Source organism: Silurus aristotelis (genome assembly GCF_946808225.1).
Source record: "Silurus aristotelis genome assembly, chromosome: 17".
Lineage (NCBI taxonomy): Eukaryota > Metazoa > Chordata > Actinopteri > Siluriformes > Siluridae > Silurus > Silurus aristotelis.
The window spans coordinates 14,066,167-14,085,553 of NC_139590.1; the positions used below are offsets into that span (position 1 = coordinate 14,066,167).

A 19,387-nucleotide genomic window follows, 5' to 3' on the forward strand; every position below is an offset into this window, starting at 1 on the left:
CCGGCTTCAGTGGTTGTCAAACCACCATCTGCCACAGTCCCTGAAACGTCTTTGTGACTCACCTCTCACGTTTTTTTACCAAATCATCTTAAATGATCTTTTCTCCATTCTACTGGGCTCCTCCCAATCTATTTCTTTTAAGTGCAAAGTAACTACATTTTTCAAGACACAAAGCAATCCGTACAGAACTTTCGGTTTTTGCTCAGGCGAAGCCATGTCTGACTGATGGCAATAACACTGCATTAAATTGAAACAAAATGAATTAAAAACACTTTTCTGACACTCGCTTGACAGACATTATGCACACATCCAATACTTTATAGATGAATGTGTTGTGTAAAACAGAATCACTTCCAAAATAATTTCCAATTATATCACTGAACTTGAACCAATTATAATCTATTATTTTTTATTGTAAGAATGAAATGCACAAGATTTTGAAAAGTGACGATTTAAAGAGCAGCAAATACACAGATTTTCCTTATAAAACTTTATTGAAGGTCTATCTCCTGAATCAGGATGGAATGATATGAAAGGAGTGAGTCTGTCTCCGTTGCGATGAAGGCGTTAAAATCAGACAAAACAATTTTGAGCGGTCTGAATCACTGCAGTCCATTTTAAAACCGTACTCACGCTGTTAGTCACCAAAGAGCCAATCAAGTGTCCATGTCCAACTGTGTTCATTCTTTTAAAATCAAAACTGCTTCTCAACTGCAGCGGAGTGCTTTCAATGGCACTTTCCTTTTACGAGAACAAGGATTCAAACCCCAAGCCTTACAAACCCCTTCTACAAAGTGCTTAAACGAACACAACTAAAACAGGCTTATGCTCTTCAGCTCTGGCCGCCATTGCAGTAGTGGAACGAACACTTTGGCCTCATGATCATTGGCAATGTGAACTTTTGCTGAAATAAAGATTAAAAAAAAGCTAACAAACTCCTGCGATGGGAGTGGTTCTGACAACATGCCACTACTGAGAGATCATAGGCAGGGTCCTGGCAGAGGACGTGGCTTGATCACTTGTGTGGAAGTGATCTGCTTCCTCGTTAAGACGAGACATGGTTTGGCTTTGCACTTAGCAAGGAACATCGCTATAATTTCAACGTTCCTGGAGGCAAGCTTCCATTGCACAGTCTGTAAAAACGCAGGTCATTCACCAAGCGATACACTCCCTGAGAAAAAGACGGCAGGTCCTAAGAAATAAAAGAGAGGATTTCACATTACACAAGACAAAGACACAACAATTACCCACTATGCATCTGTTAACAGACAAGATAAAGTGATAAACTCACCCTCTCTGGTGTGAAGTTGCGGGCGAGCGTTGTGCGTTGGTGAGGGTCAAGGCCTTGGCAGCCGTTGAGGAACTCTGGCAGGAAAGAGGAATAAAAAGCTGGGAAATCTACAGCAGCCATGTTGTAGAGCGCCAGAGTGATATCATCCTGCAGAAGGTCATGGCTCTTGTGCAGGAGAACTTGCAGCAGCACATTAATGAAATGGAAGAGCATGGAGTTCTTGAACAGCTTCTAAAACACACAAACACACACATTAGGTAAGAAAAAATAAAACAAACACGAACAAAATAGTCTGAAAATTTGTGCATCTCACCCTGTGATATAGTTTGTGTTTTGTGTTCAGAATCTCCAGATAACTCAAGTTCTGTTTGAAGATATGGATATCTGGCTGAAGGAAGGACTGTCCAAATGCCTGTTGAATAATAATAATAATAATAAAAAAAAAAAAAAAAATTGAAAAAAATAAAAAAGACATTTTAGATTACAGCCAAAAACAGAACACTACACAGTATCCAACATTTCGTTCATCATGTTTCTCATCACCGCTCTAGCAAATGCCAAAAGAATAAATATGGTGTGGGGGAAGCAAAATTGTAGATTTAAAATTTTTTCTCAGTAGTAATTAATTCTGTACGGTGTAGATAAGAGGTTCTTTTTTTGCCAGGAAACCAGGAACTGTATAACAAACTAAAATAAAATAAATACAAAAATCTTCACACAACAAAAGTTAAACTGAACTGCTTAAACAAGAGTTTTGGACTAAACCAATTCAAATAACAAAAACAGACCGCTGTCCGTGTGTCACAGGCTCGTAATTTGCAGCCTTTTAGCCCCACTATCATTGATACCATAACTGAAGCAGCTCTTTAGACTGTAATGTTTTCCCAGGGCAGCAGTGAAACCTACATTGCAGTGACATGGTAGTATGGTGCTTTAGTAGTTGGAATTTTTAAACATGGTGTATTTACTGTTATTGTTTAACAGAAGGGTAGGTAATTAAATAGAGATTACAGATTCTTGACCTTGCAGAATTTAAATCAATTGTTCTCTGTTTGGTTGGAGATTTTTGGCTTGAGGACTGATCTTTGCTGTATATTCCAAGTTTGTGTTCTGTGTACCTGCATAGCAGCAATGAACTGGGCCTGGTTCTCCATGTGTTCTTCCGTTCCAGCTCTCTGAACACTGTTTAGGACTGAAGTCTTAAAGAAAAACCTCCAGTTCTGATGGAGGATTTGGAAGAGCAGCTCAAACATTTCAGCTTTTACGTCTGGACAAGAGCGCTGCAAACACACAAAGTAACGCACACATCAAGCTTAAAGAATGAACTAGTCAGTGTAAAATTATGCATCATAAAAGCTATTATGGTGGCTTACCTCTGCTACAATAGGGTACACCTGCTCCATACAAAGACTGAGGATACTGGGTAACATAGGTTTAAAGGTCTGACCAGGCTCTTGGACCACAACCTACACAAATACACACACAGTAGATCAGTTAGAATAATATATACTTATCTGGTAGAATCAAATCTAAACATATAGTGGATAATTAAAAACCATATACTACATTTCTGAATTAAAAACCCAGTAGACTGTTACATTTTTATACCTGTAGAATCTTGAGGAATTTTTCGACAACATTTGACCCAGCACTGCCCTCTTGGAGGATGCTGACTGCCAGCTGCTCCCTAAAACATAGAACATCAAACAAAGCTGAACAGCTGCACATAGACATAATGATTCATGCAAGTGATCAGATCTTCAATAACATTTGCTAAAATATAAAAGTTAACCCATTAAAAAAAAAAATAAATAAATAAATTTCGGTTATTAGTTATAAAAAACATTCAAGTCGATCTTTAGGCACATATGCCTCTCAATGTAACGTTCAAAAGTACAATCTAGCAATGAGCACATTTATCTGAAGCCAAATCAGATCTTCTGCTTTTACAATTAGAAAATGAGCCAGCACAATCTGAACGACTGGAATCTTGACTGGATGAACAATATTTATTTCTTGTAAGATCATTAAAATATTTGCCTCCTCAGCTGGATTATTAAGTGCAAGGCCAGAAAAACTCTGAATATAGACAAAAACATTTATTTGTCTTTTTAGGGCTTTTCTAATGGAGTCATGTTGGTTACCTAGTGAACATGCCAAGAAAGGTCTGAATGATTTGTTCAGTAAATGTGACCCCCATCTGCACCCGAAGTGCCTGGAACAAGGTGAGGAAGAAACTCAGCATCTCATCTGTTACATCTGAGAGAAAACAAACAAACAAACAAACAAACAAACAAAAAAAACCCCATAAGAGACATACATTTAGTTACCACAATTTTTCTTACCAGGATATAACAATACTGTTTGTAGTTTATGAAAGGGGGATCTCGCTATATATATTCTAAATTCTTTATATCTCTATATATTTTCCATTGCAAATTAATAATAAACCTGAGTTTGGCAATATGACCAAAATATATCACAATGTTTTTCACATCGCACAATGTTACAGGATGTTTTATTATCTAATGCAACCAGAATAAAATGAATGACTAAAACCAGCACACATTAGCTTTGAATCTTAGCAATACAGCTCTGCGTTTTTAAATAATCTCTCTTCATTCAGCTGGTTAGTTCTTAAGCAAACATAAGATTGATTGTGTATCCATTATTCACAGTAAAAAAAATGTGCACACCCTGCATTTTTCTGAGAAATGTGTTTTTAAGAACATACATGCTTTTGTGGTCCTTAAAGGATTACTAGCCTGTTTTAAATTATTGGTAAATAACGGTCTAATAGTTAAAAAACCCTGACATTTTACATGTTTCTCTGTGGACAATAGCATAATGTCAGAGTATACTATTTTCTCACATTTATAATAAATGTTTACATTTAATGTACACTTACTATATTGTAATTTCCATATGGTGCCATTACATGTCGTCAGAACAACATATTTCCATATTCAAAGGCAAAACAAATCCACATTTGAATGCTAAAAGATCAACATCTAATGCAACACTTTCTAGTCATGATGTGTACATGAGACTGCAAATGCATGCCATTTATACTGTTTTATTGTGTTTTTTAAATGATGAATAAAAATTTATTATAAAATACTTTATTAGGAGTTGTTTTTTTTAGCAGCAGAACTAGCTGATGATTTTCATGAATCAATCACTGGCAATTCTGAAAAAAAAAATTTTTTCAATCTTCCAGGCTTTGCAATATACACATGAGCACAGACATTGTTCTGTAAGGAGTGCAGTAGAAGACAATGGCACTTACCAGGCTGCTGAATGTACAGTGGGAACAAAGCCAGGGTGACCTGGACAGACTCCTGCAGGCTCTGGTAACATATCTGACGAGATTTTGTGGCTTCTCCTGATATGCTGCTCACTAGATCCCTTAGTACACACAGAGTCTGCTGCAGCACCACTTTACCTTAAAAAATAAAATAAAGTTAAAAGGTAATTATAATTACCCTTAAGATGTTTTTAACTTCTGTCATTACTTTAGAGTAGAGTAAAAGTTTACAAAAAAAGTAAAAAAAGAAAAGAAAAAAAATAGACCAACAGCTAAAATCTGAAAATGGAGTTGCTGTATATCCAAATATATGCATCATAAGCACTCACCACTTCTTTATTATGTTTATAGATGACTATGAATTTCTTCCTCCTTTTATTCATGAGAAAAAAATTAAATTTTAAAATTTTTCCTTAGAACAGGTCCTAATTTGAGTTTTTTCTCCAATCTAGTTTATTTTTCAATGATGAGCTGCATCGTGTTCAAAAGAGCACACAGCAGTCAAGTAAAAGTTGCCTTGCAATGGACAATAAAGAAGCAACAAAGAGTTTACAACAAAACATTAAAAAGGTATGAAAAATCCATTCAATAATACCAACCCTTACTGTTGAAAGCATAAGATAGAGATCACATACACTGATATTATACATGCTCTAAAATCCCCATTAAATTGGCATATAACATGATTGAAAACTAAAGATACTGAGGTAAGTGCCAATGATTATATTTGTTTGTACAGTGGGGGGAAAAAAACTTTTGCAATCTATTCGAAAGACGAGTGTGATTGAACTCACTGTTGGAATGGTGGTCTGGTGGACGGGGCAGCAGGCGGTACTGATGGGTGATGGCGCTGATTAGACGTGCATGACTGTTTGATCGGCTTGGCCATTGCTGTTCTGCCTCTGGGAGACTTGGCCATGGCAAAAGAAGCATGTTCGATAAAGCTCTGCACACCAGCACATGAGCCTAGAACACATGTTCAAAAAATATAAACATCTCTTAGACAAAACCAGTATCTGAAAAAATAATAAAACAGCAAAACTTAAATATACATTCTAAAACTTATGTTTATGCTGTTTTTAAACGTAGTTTAGGGAAAAAAAAATCCATAAAAATACACACCTCCTGAGGCAGCCTGTGATTGTGGTTTTCTGTGATGAGATTGAAGACATTCTGTACTGCAGATAATGATACCATGAACACAGGTCTCACCGTTGTAGCCACAGATACCAGCAGATGGCAAGCAGATAACAGCAATTTCTCAGGAACCTGCAACAGTAGTAAGGTGTTCATCAACACAGGTGTAATATCTACAAAAAATAAATTCTACTACGCAGAGATTGAAAGAGAAAAAAATTAATTACATAAATCTTTACAGCACTGTTAGTAATGTAAAGTTATTGCATGTCAGGTTTTCAGTCACTTCACACCCATTTTATTTACATACAATATTAAGCTGTAAAGATTTTACACTTTTAGCAGACAAGAGAAAATAAAAGCTTCTGTCCAAAGAGCAATGCAAAAATTACATGAAAACACGTACCTCATGCCATGAACTTAATGAGTGGGTCAAGAGAAAATTGGAATTCTATATTAATTGCTCATATATAATAACAATTTTGTCTCCCTCTTAGACCCAATCAGATATTTTTTGAAAGCATGTACACTGACCCATAAACACTTCAGATGTTAATGGGTCGTTATAATTTTTGAGAAAATAGACTATATATAGCTATATAGCCTGACCATCACTTTAGTGAAAAAAAAAAAAGAAAAGAAAAAGCTAATTTCTGAATTCAATAGTCAAATACTGTAAAAGTTTGGCTAATCCAGTAACTCTGAGACCCTTGTGTCTAGGCAGTAGGTTTAGTGTAAATGAACAGATAAATGGCTTAACAGGAAATTACTGTCAGTTTAATTCCAGTTCATGCAAGTGATGGAGTTTCTTAACTGACAAGTTATTCCATGACAAGACAGCTTCTAAATACATAGTTATTTGGTCTGATTGGTTGTTCAGACATTCAGGACTTAATTTACAGACTGTACTAGAGTTACTTCAAGCTCACACTCTTTGGCAAAAATATTACCTTGGCGTTAATAAGGGGTGTAGTGGCAGCCATGCATGATGTGATGAGGTCAACGAATTGTGTTTGATCCTGCTGCCGCTGTACTTCACTGCAAAACTGAGCCAGCCAATGGGAATATGCCTGCAGTGCAGCCAATGACTGGGCATGGCTACAAAAAGGTCACAGTGTGAGTGAACCGTGCAAAGTCTTACAATGTACAAAATATATATAATATATTATACACACACACCTTTTTTTCAGGTTAATTATATTATACATATTGTGGTATTTATTTGGGTGCACTTACACATCTATAAGGTCAGGTTTAAGAACTGAAGGGACAGCCATTTCCACATCATACAGGCTGATTTGAGAACCATAACAAGTAACCTCCACAAGCCTGACATGGAGAGACAGAAGATAAACAGGAAACCAATGACAAATATATCTACTTAGTCCACAGTTTCCAACATAACTTTTAAATGTATATGAAGCCATAGAGTTGAAGTGTTTTAGTTTTAATTGATTGTGTGTGTTTATCCTTGACATTTTCACAAAAGCCATGAGCCACGTTTCACCATGTGCCCAATTCAAGCTGTGTGACCTACTGGTCACCTTCACGTCGCTACTTCATGCTGGACGGACACTAATTAAACCAATGAAAGCATGTTGCACTCAGGGACAGCCAGCCAGACAGCTGAGACATTGCTGGTGTCAGTGAAAATTTTGGACTGAAAAACGGTGAGAAACCGAAGCTTCTACAAAAGGGTGACAGACCTCTGAACGATAGCCAGGGCATCGTTGAAGCGAGCAGTAAAGACATCTCCGGTGAAAAACTCGGCCAAACGCCCTATGGCCTGCAGCAGGGAACTCAAATCTCTTAATGCACAGTGCAGCTTCCTGCAGTCAGCCTCTGCCGTGATGTTCAACCTGCGATCTATACACAAACACAGTAAAGTTAACAGTGACGAAAAGCACACATTTATAAAACAAAAGAGAACAAATCTAAGCAAATTGACCCCAATGTACTTGCACATACAGAAGATTCCCTCCCCCACACACACACAGAGCGCGAGAGAGAGAAGTGTTTCTCATAAACGAAATGTGATCTTGTAAGTCCTGTCAGTGAACTTAAACCAGGACATGAAGAAACGGCTCTTTGACTAAAATCTGACTACAAACCACAAAAAACAGCCTACCACAGAATGTAGAAACTAATTAGTCATGAAGAACTGTTAACAGACTTAGACATCAGCAGCACAGGAAGCTCAACAGAATGTTGACAGGTAGGCCAACCACACTGCCAAGTTCTGGTAATCTAAACTAGTTTTCTTCTGCTTAGTCATCTGAGTAACTACTGTGGGGTATAAATCTAATCCCTAAAAAACAAGGTTTCCCTAAAAGAAGCGAAGCTTAAAATTTCTGTTCAGGATTGTCAAGCTACTTGGCCATATCCTGGTGAAAGACATGTCTTATCTACAAATTCTGTCCAGTCGGTATACATATTGGGACAGAATTAAATCAAAGACATCTAAAGATATTTGACCTAGATTTATTTTATTTGTAACATTACTCAATATATTTATGTTTTTAATATTCATCAAAAGAGCTGAGAAATTCTTGGTTTAGAGATTAGGTCACAGTTCATTTAAAATGGACTGTTTCAAAGTGGAAAAGTGTTCTATAGTCAAACGAGTCCAAATTGGACATTCTTGTTGGAAATCACGGACACCATGTCCTCCGGGCTAAAGAGGAGGGAGACCTTTCAGTGTGTTATCCGCGTTTAGTTCAAAAGCCAGCATCTCTGATGATATGGGGGTACATAAGGGCATACAGTATGGGCAGCTTGTTTTTACAAGGCACTATGAATACTGAAAGGTATAGAAAAGGATGTAGAGCAACATATGCTCCCCTCCAGACTACATCTATTTAAGGGATAGCCTTGTGCATTTCAGCAGGACGATGCAAAACCACATACTGCAGCTATTACAACAGCATGGCATCGTAGTAGAAGAGTCTGAAAAAGACGACTACAAACTCTTCAGCAGCTGCAAACCTATATCAGGCAAGAATATGACCAAATTCCAACAGCAAAACTCCAGAAAATCATAACTCTCAATGCCCAGACGTCTTCAAACTGTTTTGAAAAGAAGGGGAGATGAAATAATTTGGCATGGCAGTGTTTTTCTTTTCTTTCCTCTGAGAGCAGCTCACACGTCACTTGCGCAAGACAAAAGTGTTTTTTGCATGTTACGTCACTACTTTGGAGAGTAACAGCATATGCAGCCATGACTCATTCTCCCCATTTATTCATTAAATACCATTAGTCATAGTCTGCTTATGTTTTTAAAGAAATATTTAGTTCAAAATCTTATCTATTTGTTTGGGACTAGTGTGTTCATTTTCATTACAAATGAACGCACAAGTCGTTTTAAAATTCACTCAGTTTCCCCATGTTGTTTCTTTACATTTTTTGACTGGCCATGCTCCAGTTTTGTGTATGAGGCCATGCAGAACAATTCCTATGCACAAAGGTTGAAATTGTAGGACAGTGATTTTTGTGTTGTGGTCCACAGAGTCCAAATGTTACAAAACCAGCACTGATCTTGAATACAATTGTATTACTGAAATGAACTAATTTCTAGCACACTGTTTTTCAACTTTGAGTCAGAAGCTGAACTGCCTGTTACATTAAACCAACTTTCAAATCATCTTATGCATTTCAATGGACACGTACAAAAGCACCTCACAAGTCAACAGCAATGACAAAGTCACAAAAATCACCTGTCAGCCACAACAATCGATGACTCACTGTCTAAGTTAAAGAACTTAATGTCTTACACAACAAGCCTTGTTTATTACAGATGAATGTGTAAACAGCTCATACAAGAAATTCACAAAAATCCTTTGAAAAATGCTTTTATCCTCCTGTTCCAAAATGTGTCTAATTTTAGGCATAATAAAATTAACTGATGTAAACCTTGTCATAATAACTGTCTTCAAACCAAATCATTTGCATGCATTACTAATTTCCGGACTATAAAGCGCACCAATATATAAGCACTGAATTTTACAAATATTTTAATTTTTAACATAAATAAGCCGCAACTGTCTATAAGCCGTTTTTTTCTCCTGATGCCGTGCAGCTCAGAACACAGGTGAGGTGCGTTTTTTCGTTTCCGTTCAGAAATTTCATTGGTCTAATGTTATGGGGTTCAGTTTTATGGCTTGAAGTTTGTGAAACCAGGAAAAACCCAGGAAATATCCATAAATTAGCCGCTTCCTTGTTTAAGCCGCGGGGTTCAAAACGTGGGAAAAAAGTAGCGGCTTATAGTCCGAAAAATACGGTACTTATGTTATTTTATTATGTTAAACAATTTATCAGATTATTTAAAGACTTGAAAAAGCACTTTAGAGTCTAAGAATATTTCCAGAATATCAAAAACCAGTTGCTATATATTATCAGTGTTAATTAAAAATAGAAAGCAATCAATGCACTGCTCCATCTGCATATAACCATAAGCAATAAACATATACCTCAGCTGATTTAAGATTTCAAGCTCGCTTGTATGACAAATTACCTTCTATGCATAGTTTTATAATTACTATAAAAACACCAAGCCTTGTTACTAATAACTGTCCAAGCCATTCCATGTAGAATTTTACTGTATTTTTTTTTAGCCCAACACAGTTTTACTTAGTGCATAAATGTTGCATTTTTATTTATTTTTAATCAGTTTGTGGAGTGGAGTTACGTTATTTAATTTTGCTGTGGATGTGCATTTCATTTTCATATATTATTTTAGTTGTTAATCGAGTTGTTAATATTTATAACACTGGCTATCCAGAACCTCTGAATGATGCATCAATAAAAGATAAACACATAAATAGCAGTAAAGGAAGCTGCTTCACCTTGCAAAGCAATAGGCTTTTTGTCTAATATATATGCAGTCATTACTAAAGATAACTAAAGATAACTAAATTTTTTGTTTTTTTTCTGAAAACAAAAAAATTCATTTCATCCAACCGTATTTCAAAGTGATAACACTAGGTGGCAGCATATTGAATGTGCAAATGTATTAAAATCAGCGGAGCAAAATCATTACTGAAGATAGCAATTGAAAACAGTGCTTAGTGGGATGTTAAAGTTGTCAGAACAGCAAGAATCCTACTACATCTCAAATGTAGGCTATGAAAATCCTTACTTGAAAAAAAAATTGATTCGTTATTGATCAATAGCCATGTTCAATACTGTTCTTGATTCATTTGCACATACCTTGTAACTGAAATGAAAAAGGATCATTATTTTTTAAGATGGTCGTGACTGCACATAGTGATGTTAGTTAGTGATGTAAAACACACACTTGACTTTGCATGTTTGTATTTGACATTCAAGGCGAGTAAGCATGAAACATTTGGTGAAGGTTTACTTGTTCTTGTGGTAACGATGAATTGCTGCAGCCCGAGGTAAACGTCCAAGTCCTCCTGAAGCACCGGGAACTAAAACACACAGATATTCTTTCTCAGGATGATCATGGTAAATATATTGACAGCAGTGTCGGTGCGCATCAGGACACTATGTTCATGTGTTCGTGAGATGACTCGGGTAACAATAAACACTTAATTATAAATATCATTACCAAATTAGAATTGCTAAATTACTTTGTGAAAAGGAAAACATGAATATAGCATGTAGCTACACACACTTACCAGAATGGAGAAGGTCTGAGATGGAAGCAGCTCCATCACCTTAGAAACCACCTCCAAACTCTGACGCAAATATCGCTGCCACTCAGTTTGTTGCTATAACAACAAAAAGAGAATGTTCAGTACAAAAATGCAAGCCACCAATTTTACACCTCAAATACAGATAAAAATCTATAAAATCGCTGTAGAGACAAGGCAAGATACACACTACAAAACAGATGATGGCGTATTTATGTATGTGTCTTACATCATCATCAAGGGTCTCATCATCCAGCTCCTCCAGCTGACTCTGATTCAACCTAAACTGAATGCGGTTTAGGACCTCTCGGAGCAGCAGCACTAAGGCATCCTTATACCTGCAAACAACAAGCGATAGAATCAACATACATGCTACTCAACACAAAAAAACAACAACAACAACAAACAATTGCATAATCAAAAACAGGTACTTATTTAATAAAGATAACCAGAGTAATTATAGAATAGCCTTTATTTGTCACATATACATTACAGCACTGTGAAATTCATTCTTTGCATATCCCAGCTTGTCCAGAAGCTGGGGTCAGAGCGCAGGGTCAGCCATGGTACAGTGCCCCTGGAGCAGATAGGGCTAAGTGCCTTGCTCAAGGGCTCAACAGTGGCAGCTTGGCAGTGCTGGGGCTTGAATTGAATTAAAGTTAGCTATTCAGCATTTATTTTATTTCTAAATGTAGCTAAGTGCTGTCTGCATTCATAAGAGTTGCTTTTGAAGATATTGCAAATTACATTAAAAAATAATAATAATGAATGTAAATGTGTAAACATAAAAAGGTAGAGAAATAATTATATTGCAAATATCAAGGTCCTGAAACTTGCGTACAAAGCCATCAGATAAATGTTGGGCTATGGATCCAAGGCTATGACTACATATTTATTATAGTTGTAGAAATTGGAAATATGTGCTTAGTTGGGTGAATTCTGTGGCAAGCTGTGTATTACATGACTTAATTTTCTGGCGTTGAATTTGTGTGCAAAGCTTTGTTTGAGTATAAAACTAATCAAGGTTTATATAAACACACACCTGTTTAAGACACTATCCCTGTCTGCCATTCGGCTCCTGATTTTGGTGGTTAGGTAGTCCAGAAATATACTCCATATATCCAAGCAAGCCATGTAGCCCTCGTGTGTTGGCTATTGATATTGAAAGCAAAATAGTTAGACAGTGGTTTCGGAAATTAAGGAAGTGTTTAGGGAAGAGAAATGGTTTGAATGTGTTTACCTGGTTGAAGGTATACTTAAAGAGCAATGCCAGAAACTCCACTAGAGGAAACTGTGCGTTCGACTCAATCCTCCTTAGGTGAACACTTACAAAGAGTCGGAGAAAATCTGTGAACTTCTCCAAATAACTGAACCAGTGCAGTAGTTAAAGTGGAAGAGAAAGAAAAAGTAAGAAATTGCAGGAAGTCATCACCGGACTGCGTTTCGTCAGTTCTCGGCTCTGCAGCTTATTAGTTTGTATATGCAAGTGTGTATTTTCATTTTTTTTTGCCTGTGCCCTTACCTTTCATCCAACTCCTGAAGTCTGTTTTTGACTGTGTGTATGTTGGTGTGTGAGTTTGTGAGTCTCTGTAGGAGATAAAAAGTCTGCTGAAACATGCGGAGCAGAAACTCCTCAAAGTCCAGTGGCACACAGTTTTTACACATCAGCTCGTTAATGCAGTTCATAGCCATTATGCCTAACTGGGCTCGCTTGGCATGGTCCACCATGTGTCCTGTCCTTCCCTGGCTCCCATTGGCTAAGAGACTGCCAGGCAAAGAGTCTCCGTTGGAAGTGGGTGGAGGCTTGGTTTTGATTGGCAGCTGGCAGCCGAAGCGAGCAAAGTGGAAGATGGAGGCCAGGAGGGCCGGTGTGATTGAGGAGGACAGAGGGATCCAACTGAAAAGATGAGCCAAGCACTCCAGAGCCAGTAGACACAACGTGCTACTTTCTGATTCCAGCCCGTGTGGCGTGGAATCACCTGTCAATACGCCCAATGAAAAGACTTCATAAATGACAAACAAAATAAATTTTACATTTCATTGGAACATGTGTGCTGGGTATGGGGATTTTCATATAATTTCCATTCAAGATTAAATACTTTCCAGGAAATACATAGTGTCGAATTCTTTGTAAAGATCCAGGGACTCAAAAATAAAACCCCAAAGTGAGGTTATGACTCACCTGTCTGTCGTGATGTAGGTGATGGAGGAGGTGTCGTTACTGACACACTGTGCTTATCCCAAACTGTTTCTAAAATACCTGAAAAAAATCAAATAAAAAAAAATCTAGATCCACAATTTTCCATAAATACACTCAAAAAAAATTCTGAGCCATGTGTAAAATATTTATATTAAATATAGAAGTGTGAATCTCACCAGTCAGTAGGTTTAATACAGTGGGTATCTGATCCAGTAAAAGTTTTTTCAGCTCCTCTTTCCTGGCAACACTCAAATCTTCCCTTGGACACACCAGCTCTTCTGAGGTCATCTTCAATAAAACCAAACCCAGGGGTGCCAGCGTTGGGGACTGTACCAACTAGAACATAAATGTACATAAGCGGCTAAAGTTCATTTAAGCAATTACAAAAAATCATATCAGCCTCGCAATAAATCAATAAATCCAATCCCATCCAGAGTACTAGGACAATATCAGCTAAACATTTATTCTTCCATATGTAGTATTAAAATCCAACAGAACACTACTGCAAAGTGGCATCTTTTCTGCATGTGTTTCCTGTAAACAGTTTAGGCTACACAAAGAGCACCCACAAAAACAGCAAAATCACAGCAAGTTATCTACCTTTAGTATTAAAGCCTGTTTTAAACCTCAACATTGTGAAAATGTATTTACCAGCTAAAATCTACTTCCTGTAAACGTAACGTGTCATGTGACAGTCAACAGACTTTTACTGTTGTTGCTTGCGAGAATGCACTACCCTGCTCTTATACCTTATGATAAGTGACACAAATGTACTTTAATTTTGTTTAACTAACAGCACTACTTTGTTCGTTTCCGCTTTGTGAATAAATACTTTAGAATTGGACACAACAGGGGGAAATTGAAGGTGTGTTAACAGAAGATATTCGATGTGATATTCGACACCCTGCACAGAAGAGGAAAAGACACAACATTAAGTTACTTCACCATCCTTTAACTACATCATATCCTAAATATACAATATTCAGGGAAATTGTATTGGTATAATACTTGTCATTGTTACACAACTTTACATAAAACTATGTCCTAGATCCCTAATTAGCAAAAGAGAGGCACAGTGACAACAAAAGAGAGAAGGCATGAGGAAGAAAGAAACAGAGGAAACAGTATGAAAAGGAACTTATTCTCTTTTGACACCAGATCGAGTGATTTATATCAGTAACATCATGCAATCATTTGCTGCACTAGGAAATACGACAGCCTTGCAGAGGGGCATTTGTTCTGCAACAATGTTTAGTTAGGCAGCACAGGCCAAAGTAAAATCCTGTTAAATAAGTTGTGCACCACAGCCTGCGAGGTATGTGCTGTATGTATGTGTATGTGGTATGTACGAGGTATGTGCCGATAGCACTGTGTGCTATCCGCACATACAATAATAATTTGCAATATAATTTACAATATAATTCTATAATAGCAATGGGAACACAATATCAACACAGACCAGATCATTTAGCCTTCACTCCTGACACTCAATGAGCCTTGGGTGTATATATGTGGGATTGATTATCATTATTCATTAGCTAGACCAGACGCTCCATTGGTGTCTCAAAGAGTGGTTATTCAAAACCAATAAGGTAAGCAATATAACATATGGTCAGCTAGTGTTTTCCAACAGACTAGCGGAAGGGAAGTGCATAGAAATTCCCAAGGAGTGGAAAATTATACACCACATTCCTGAGTCTGAAGATTAAATGCAATTTTGTCAATGACTGTCACACTAATTAGTCAAACCAGTAAAATCTAGTCTACCATTTTAATATTACACTGCCATTTAATTATGTTAGTCCTAATTTTATTACCAGACCTGCCAACACTTATTGTATCATGAAATCCAAATACAAGCTTTCACTCAAAAATAAATGAATGTTTTTCCTTTCTGATACTAACTAGCTGGTCTACAAAGTAGTAGACAGGTGTAGAGCAAACAAGTTAACTATGTATATAACAAATAGGTCACAAGAAAATTGTCTAAAACTCATAGTAAACGAAAGGCAAATTTGGTTTACAGGCAAAAGAGAAAACCTGTAAATACCTTAATTTAAATAGGCTTATACTGCACCATACAGTAGACATTTCTTACACCATACATTACAGCTAAATCAGAATTCACCTGACAAGCAGCTCCAAAATGCAAACTGTGCCATTTCTTACTCTCATGAAAAGCTGAAAATTGTTGCCACAAAGACCTCACTAATGCTCTTGTGGCTGAATACACACAAATTCCCACAACCATGTTCTAAAATCTTGCGGTAAGCCTTCCTAAAAGAGTGGAGGTTATTTCCCAGCATACAGGTGTAATTGTCATGCATCCACACATTTTTGCCAAAGCAGTGTACTTGTTTATTCTGGACCAGTACATCGTTTACTTGAACTGCTTAAATGTTCATGAAGATATTTTCAAGAAGCAAAAGAGAATGACGGTTCACTTTTGAATTGGTAAAGAGGAAAGAGGCAAAGAGGAAAGCGATATTGCCACCTAAAACTACAACTGAAAATAAAATTTAAAAAACATGCATATTTCAGGTACCTGTAAAGTATTGCTAAAGAAGTCATGGTAGAACATGGGCCAATCCTGGCGTCCGATATCCACGATGACTTTGCAGAGCTTATTTCTGATGAAAAAGGGCAACAGAGCATGCTGGGACAGCAACAACTTTGGCAAACAGCTACGAAGCTCTGCTTTATCTTGACTGGCGACACCGACCCACATTTTGTTGACCAGGTTCTAAAAATGAATATCAGGGTTAGTTTAAAGCATGGATACTAAGTGCATTTATCTATAGGGTAGCAATATGATATGTTTTGCAAAAAAGTCACCTCAAATACTGTAAGACTATACATCATGACATATTCATTTCTGCTATTGGAGAGGAAGTAGAGGCAGTGTCTCCAAGAGTCCTGCTGGCCAGCAAAACTATTCAGAAGTTCCTCTACAAGGTACAGCACAAACACAGACATCATTAAAATATTAAATTGGAAAAAAATACTTTAACTATATAATGTAAAATAATCACATATGTAAGCACACAGACATGGTCTAAAGCAAGCTCAGGTGTTTCATGTAGAGTTTCATGTGCTGAGAGGCTAGCTACCGGCAATTCGTTATATTTTTTCAAAGTATGGGACAATTTGCTAATTTGTTAGAAATGCAGCCGATTACTTTTCAGTCTGCAAAAAATACAGATCAATGTTCTGACACTAAGGCGGTTTGTGACTTCTTGGTCAGTCATTTTTGCACGATGCGCTCTTAACAGCTGCATGTGGTTTTGTCAAATGCACTACACTTAAACGCCAACCGCAAAAGCTAAAATCCAATATATCAAGTGTACATCTCTATAAGTGTAAATGGTGTTTTAGATGACTCTTGCCTTCTTACAACTGTCTCATGGCGCACACATCATGGTCAGCTACAAAGCGAGACACTCAGATTCTGCATCATCTGCATTCCATATTGGAAACATCTCTCATTTAACATACAATGCAGATCAGTAAAAGAAGCAGGTCATGATAATCTCTTTGACAATTCCTGGTACACATTTATCTTGTCCACCACACACAATAAAATACTACTACTAAAGATAGCTACATAGATATAAAGATTTCCAAGAAGCTGGTTATGTCCCAATTCATTACATATGAGGGTGGCATTCCTTTCTTCCCTGTCATCAATGGTCAGGTCCTGTTTATGGTAGAAAGTGGTTAGTGTGCTTCTTCAGCAATTTCAGCTGCCCTATGAGGTCGAACAAGCAGCTGCCAAAGAGGATGGCTAAAGATAAAGTGTGCAAATTAGCAACAAGTAAACTGAAACTAATCAGGATGTAATAAATATAAACGGATAAATAAAGGGGTGACAGCCTCGTAGCTCCAGGATTTAACCCCTGAGCTTGGGTTACGGTCTGTGTGGAGGAGGTTCTGCACACATTTTAAGCTGCGTATTTTTATCGTGTGCATGGGTTTTCCTCAGGTTTGCAGATTTCCTCCAACCCAAAGGAATGAGGGAACAAAGTCTGAGAAACTGGCATCACCTCCAGGGTGTATTTCCACTTCTAAAAGAGTGTTCCACCCCAGGATACCATATAATTGACCAGAATGATGTAGTGAATGAAAGATTTGTGGAAAATACTTTACCAATCTCTCTTTTGCGGTCATTAGTAGTACAGCTGTGGAAAAACTCAGTCATAAGACTTTCTAGTGCTCGCAACGAGGCCTCTTCTGACGCCTGGAAGCACAAGACAGATACAGACAGATAGGTGAGGTCAAGGCACACTGACACGACTTTCTACACAACAGACGAACCAAAGTCTATACATTAGGTCTTCACATTTTTTTTTCTCCCTCGTAATACGCCATTTTATTTATGGTTTACACGGTATTTGCCTGGGCCTGTTTGTGAAAAGTCGAAAGGAGGAAGAGAATTTGAGGAAGAGGTCGCCGAGCCGTGCTGAATTCTTTGTATGAGTCACGACACGTCGCGCGCTGCATCTCGTTCATTCCGCACACACCGAGGCGGAGGCTCGCGACGCTCCCGTCTGACCCGAATGGACGTCAAAGCCGCTTTTCAAACGGTCACCCCGAGAAACCGTTATTTAGTTATAGCCACCACAGACTTGGAATTGTACCTTTCACCCCATTAACCATTTGCACACACGCTTCCATATTTCATAAAAAAAAAATTATAAACAACTATCCATAACTATATCCATAGTCCGGGAGACTGATCTCCCGTCAGACACTGTCATTTTATACAGCAGCATAAAATCACGACTTTATTATTGCTATATAAATGCACAAATCCAGGAAGTGTGGTGTAAATAAACGGAGTTCAGGCCTCAGATACAAGTGAACGATATGTCTTGTTTGTCTGTCTAATCTCAGGTTTAAAAATCAAAAAACAACAAAAAAAACAATGTTAAGAACAGGAGCAAAATATGTAGGTTTGCGTGTGAAAGAATGTCGACTCACCATGTCCGGTCTCGGTTTCACTCCGGCTGCTGCGTTTCTCAGGCTAAAGTGTGAGGTGAGCTTGTGTCTGTTGGTTCATACTGCCCGAGTTTCACCGGGCAAAATTTCTCACCATCGCATAACACAGAGACAAGCTATTGCCATGATGTTTTCTCCACGGAGTCCGTGCACTCGCTAAAGGCGACACTTGTTATTGTTGCTGCTGCTGCAGTACGGGGGCTCTGAGGAGTGACAACCACCGCGCCTTCCGGATGCAGGTGAACGCACGCGTGTGAAATCACCGAACTTCCTTTACCGTGTTGCTAGATTAAAACAAATATTTGTTGTAACGTTAAAATAGTGCTGGTCTTCCGTTTTTTTGTTAGGGCGATACAGAGTAAAAGGGCCACTCCTGTAGTTTGTAGAATAGCTCTTTTTTTTTTCTTTCGTGCAGGCCTCGTAGCTTCCTCTGTGCGCACTAGCGCCCCTCCCCACCGGAAGTGAAATCTTAATCTTGGGCCGGATGAAACCGGCCGCATCAAGACGTGTGGCAAATCAAGCGCCCTGTAACTGTACACAATATGAACACCAAAAACTCTCAGGCAGTCTGTTATTGGGAATTTAAACAGAGAAAAACAGTGAATGGAGAACAATATATATATATATATATATATATATATATATATATATATATATATATATATATATATATATATATATATATATATATACAGAATGTGGACAATGGGTCTGTAACTTTTCAAAAGTATATAAATGTCACGTTTACTATCTATAAGACTCTTCAATGACAACAAAATGGCGTTGGCCATATTAAATAG

General features: G+C 37.6%; 1 protein-coding gene across 1 annotated transcript; it reads right to left on the reverse strand.

Moving 5' to 3' along the window:
* Positions 1-475: 475 nt before the first annotated feature.
* xpo6 (exportin 6) lies at positions 476-19,078 on the reverse strand. Its single transcript, XM_083565782.1, has 25 exons — positions 18,570-19,078; positions 17,736-17,826; positions 16,425-16,537; positions 16,135-16,332; positions 13,766-13,925; positions 13,572-13,649; positions 12,912-13,368; positions 12,630-12,756; positions 12,432-12,541; positions 11,619-11,727; positions 11,375-11,467; positions 11,095-11,164; positions 7,442-7,601; positions 6,972-7,064; positions 6,686-6,833; positions 5,721-5,867; positions 5,393-5,564; positions 4,581-4,736; positions 3,436-3,550; positions 2,900-2,978; positions 2,665-2,757; positions 2,410-2,571; positions 1,605-1,703; positions 1,292-1,522; positions 476-1,192 (listed from the first exon to the last, which is right to left on the reverse strand). Exons 1-25 carry the CDS (start codon positions 18,570-18,572, stop codon positions 1,091-1,093), a joined length of 3,366 nt encoding a protein of 1,121 aa, XP_083421908.1. The 5' UTR covers positions 18,573-19,078; the 3' UTR covers positions 476-1,090.
* Between the last annotated feature and the right edge of the window lie 309 nt (positions 19,079-19,387).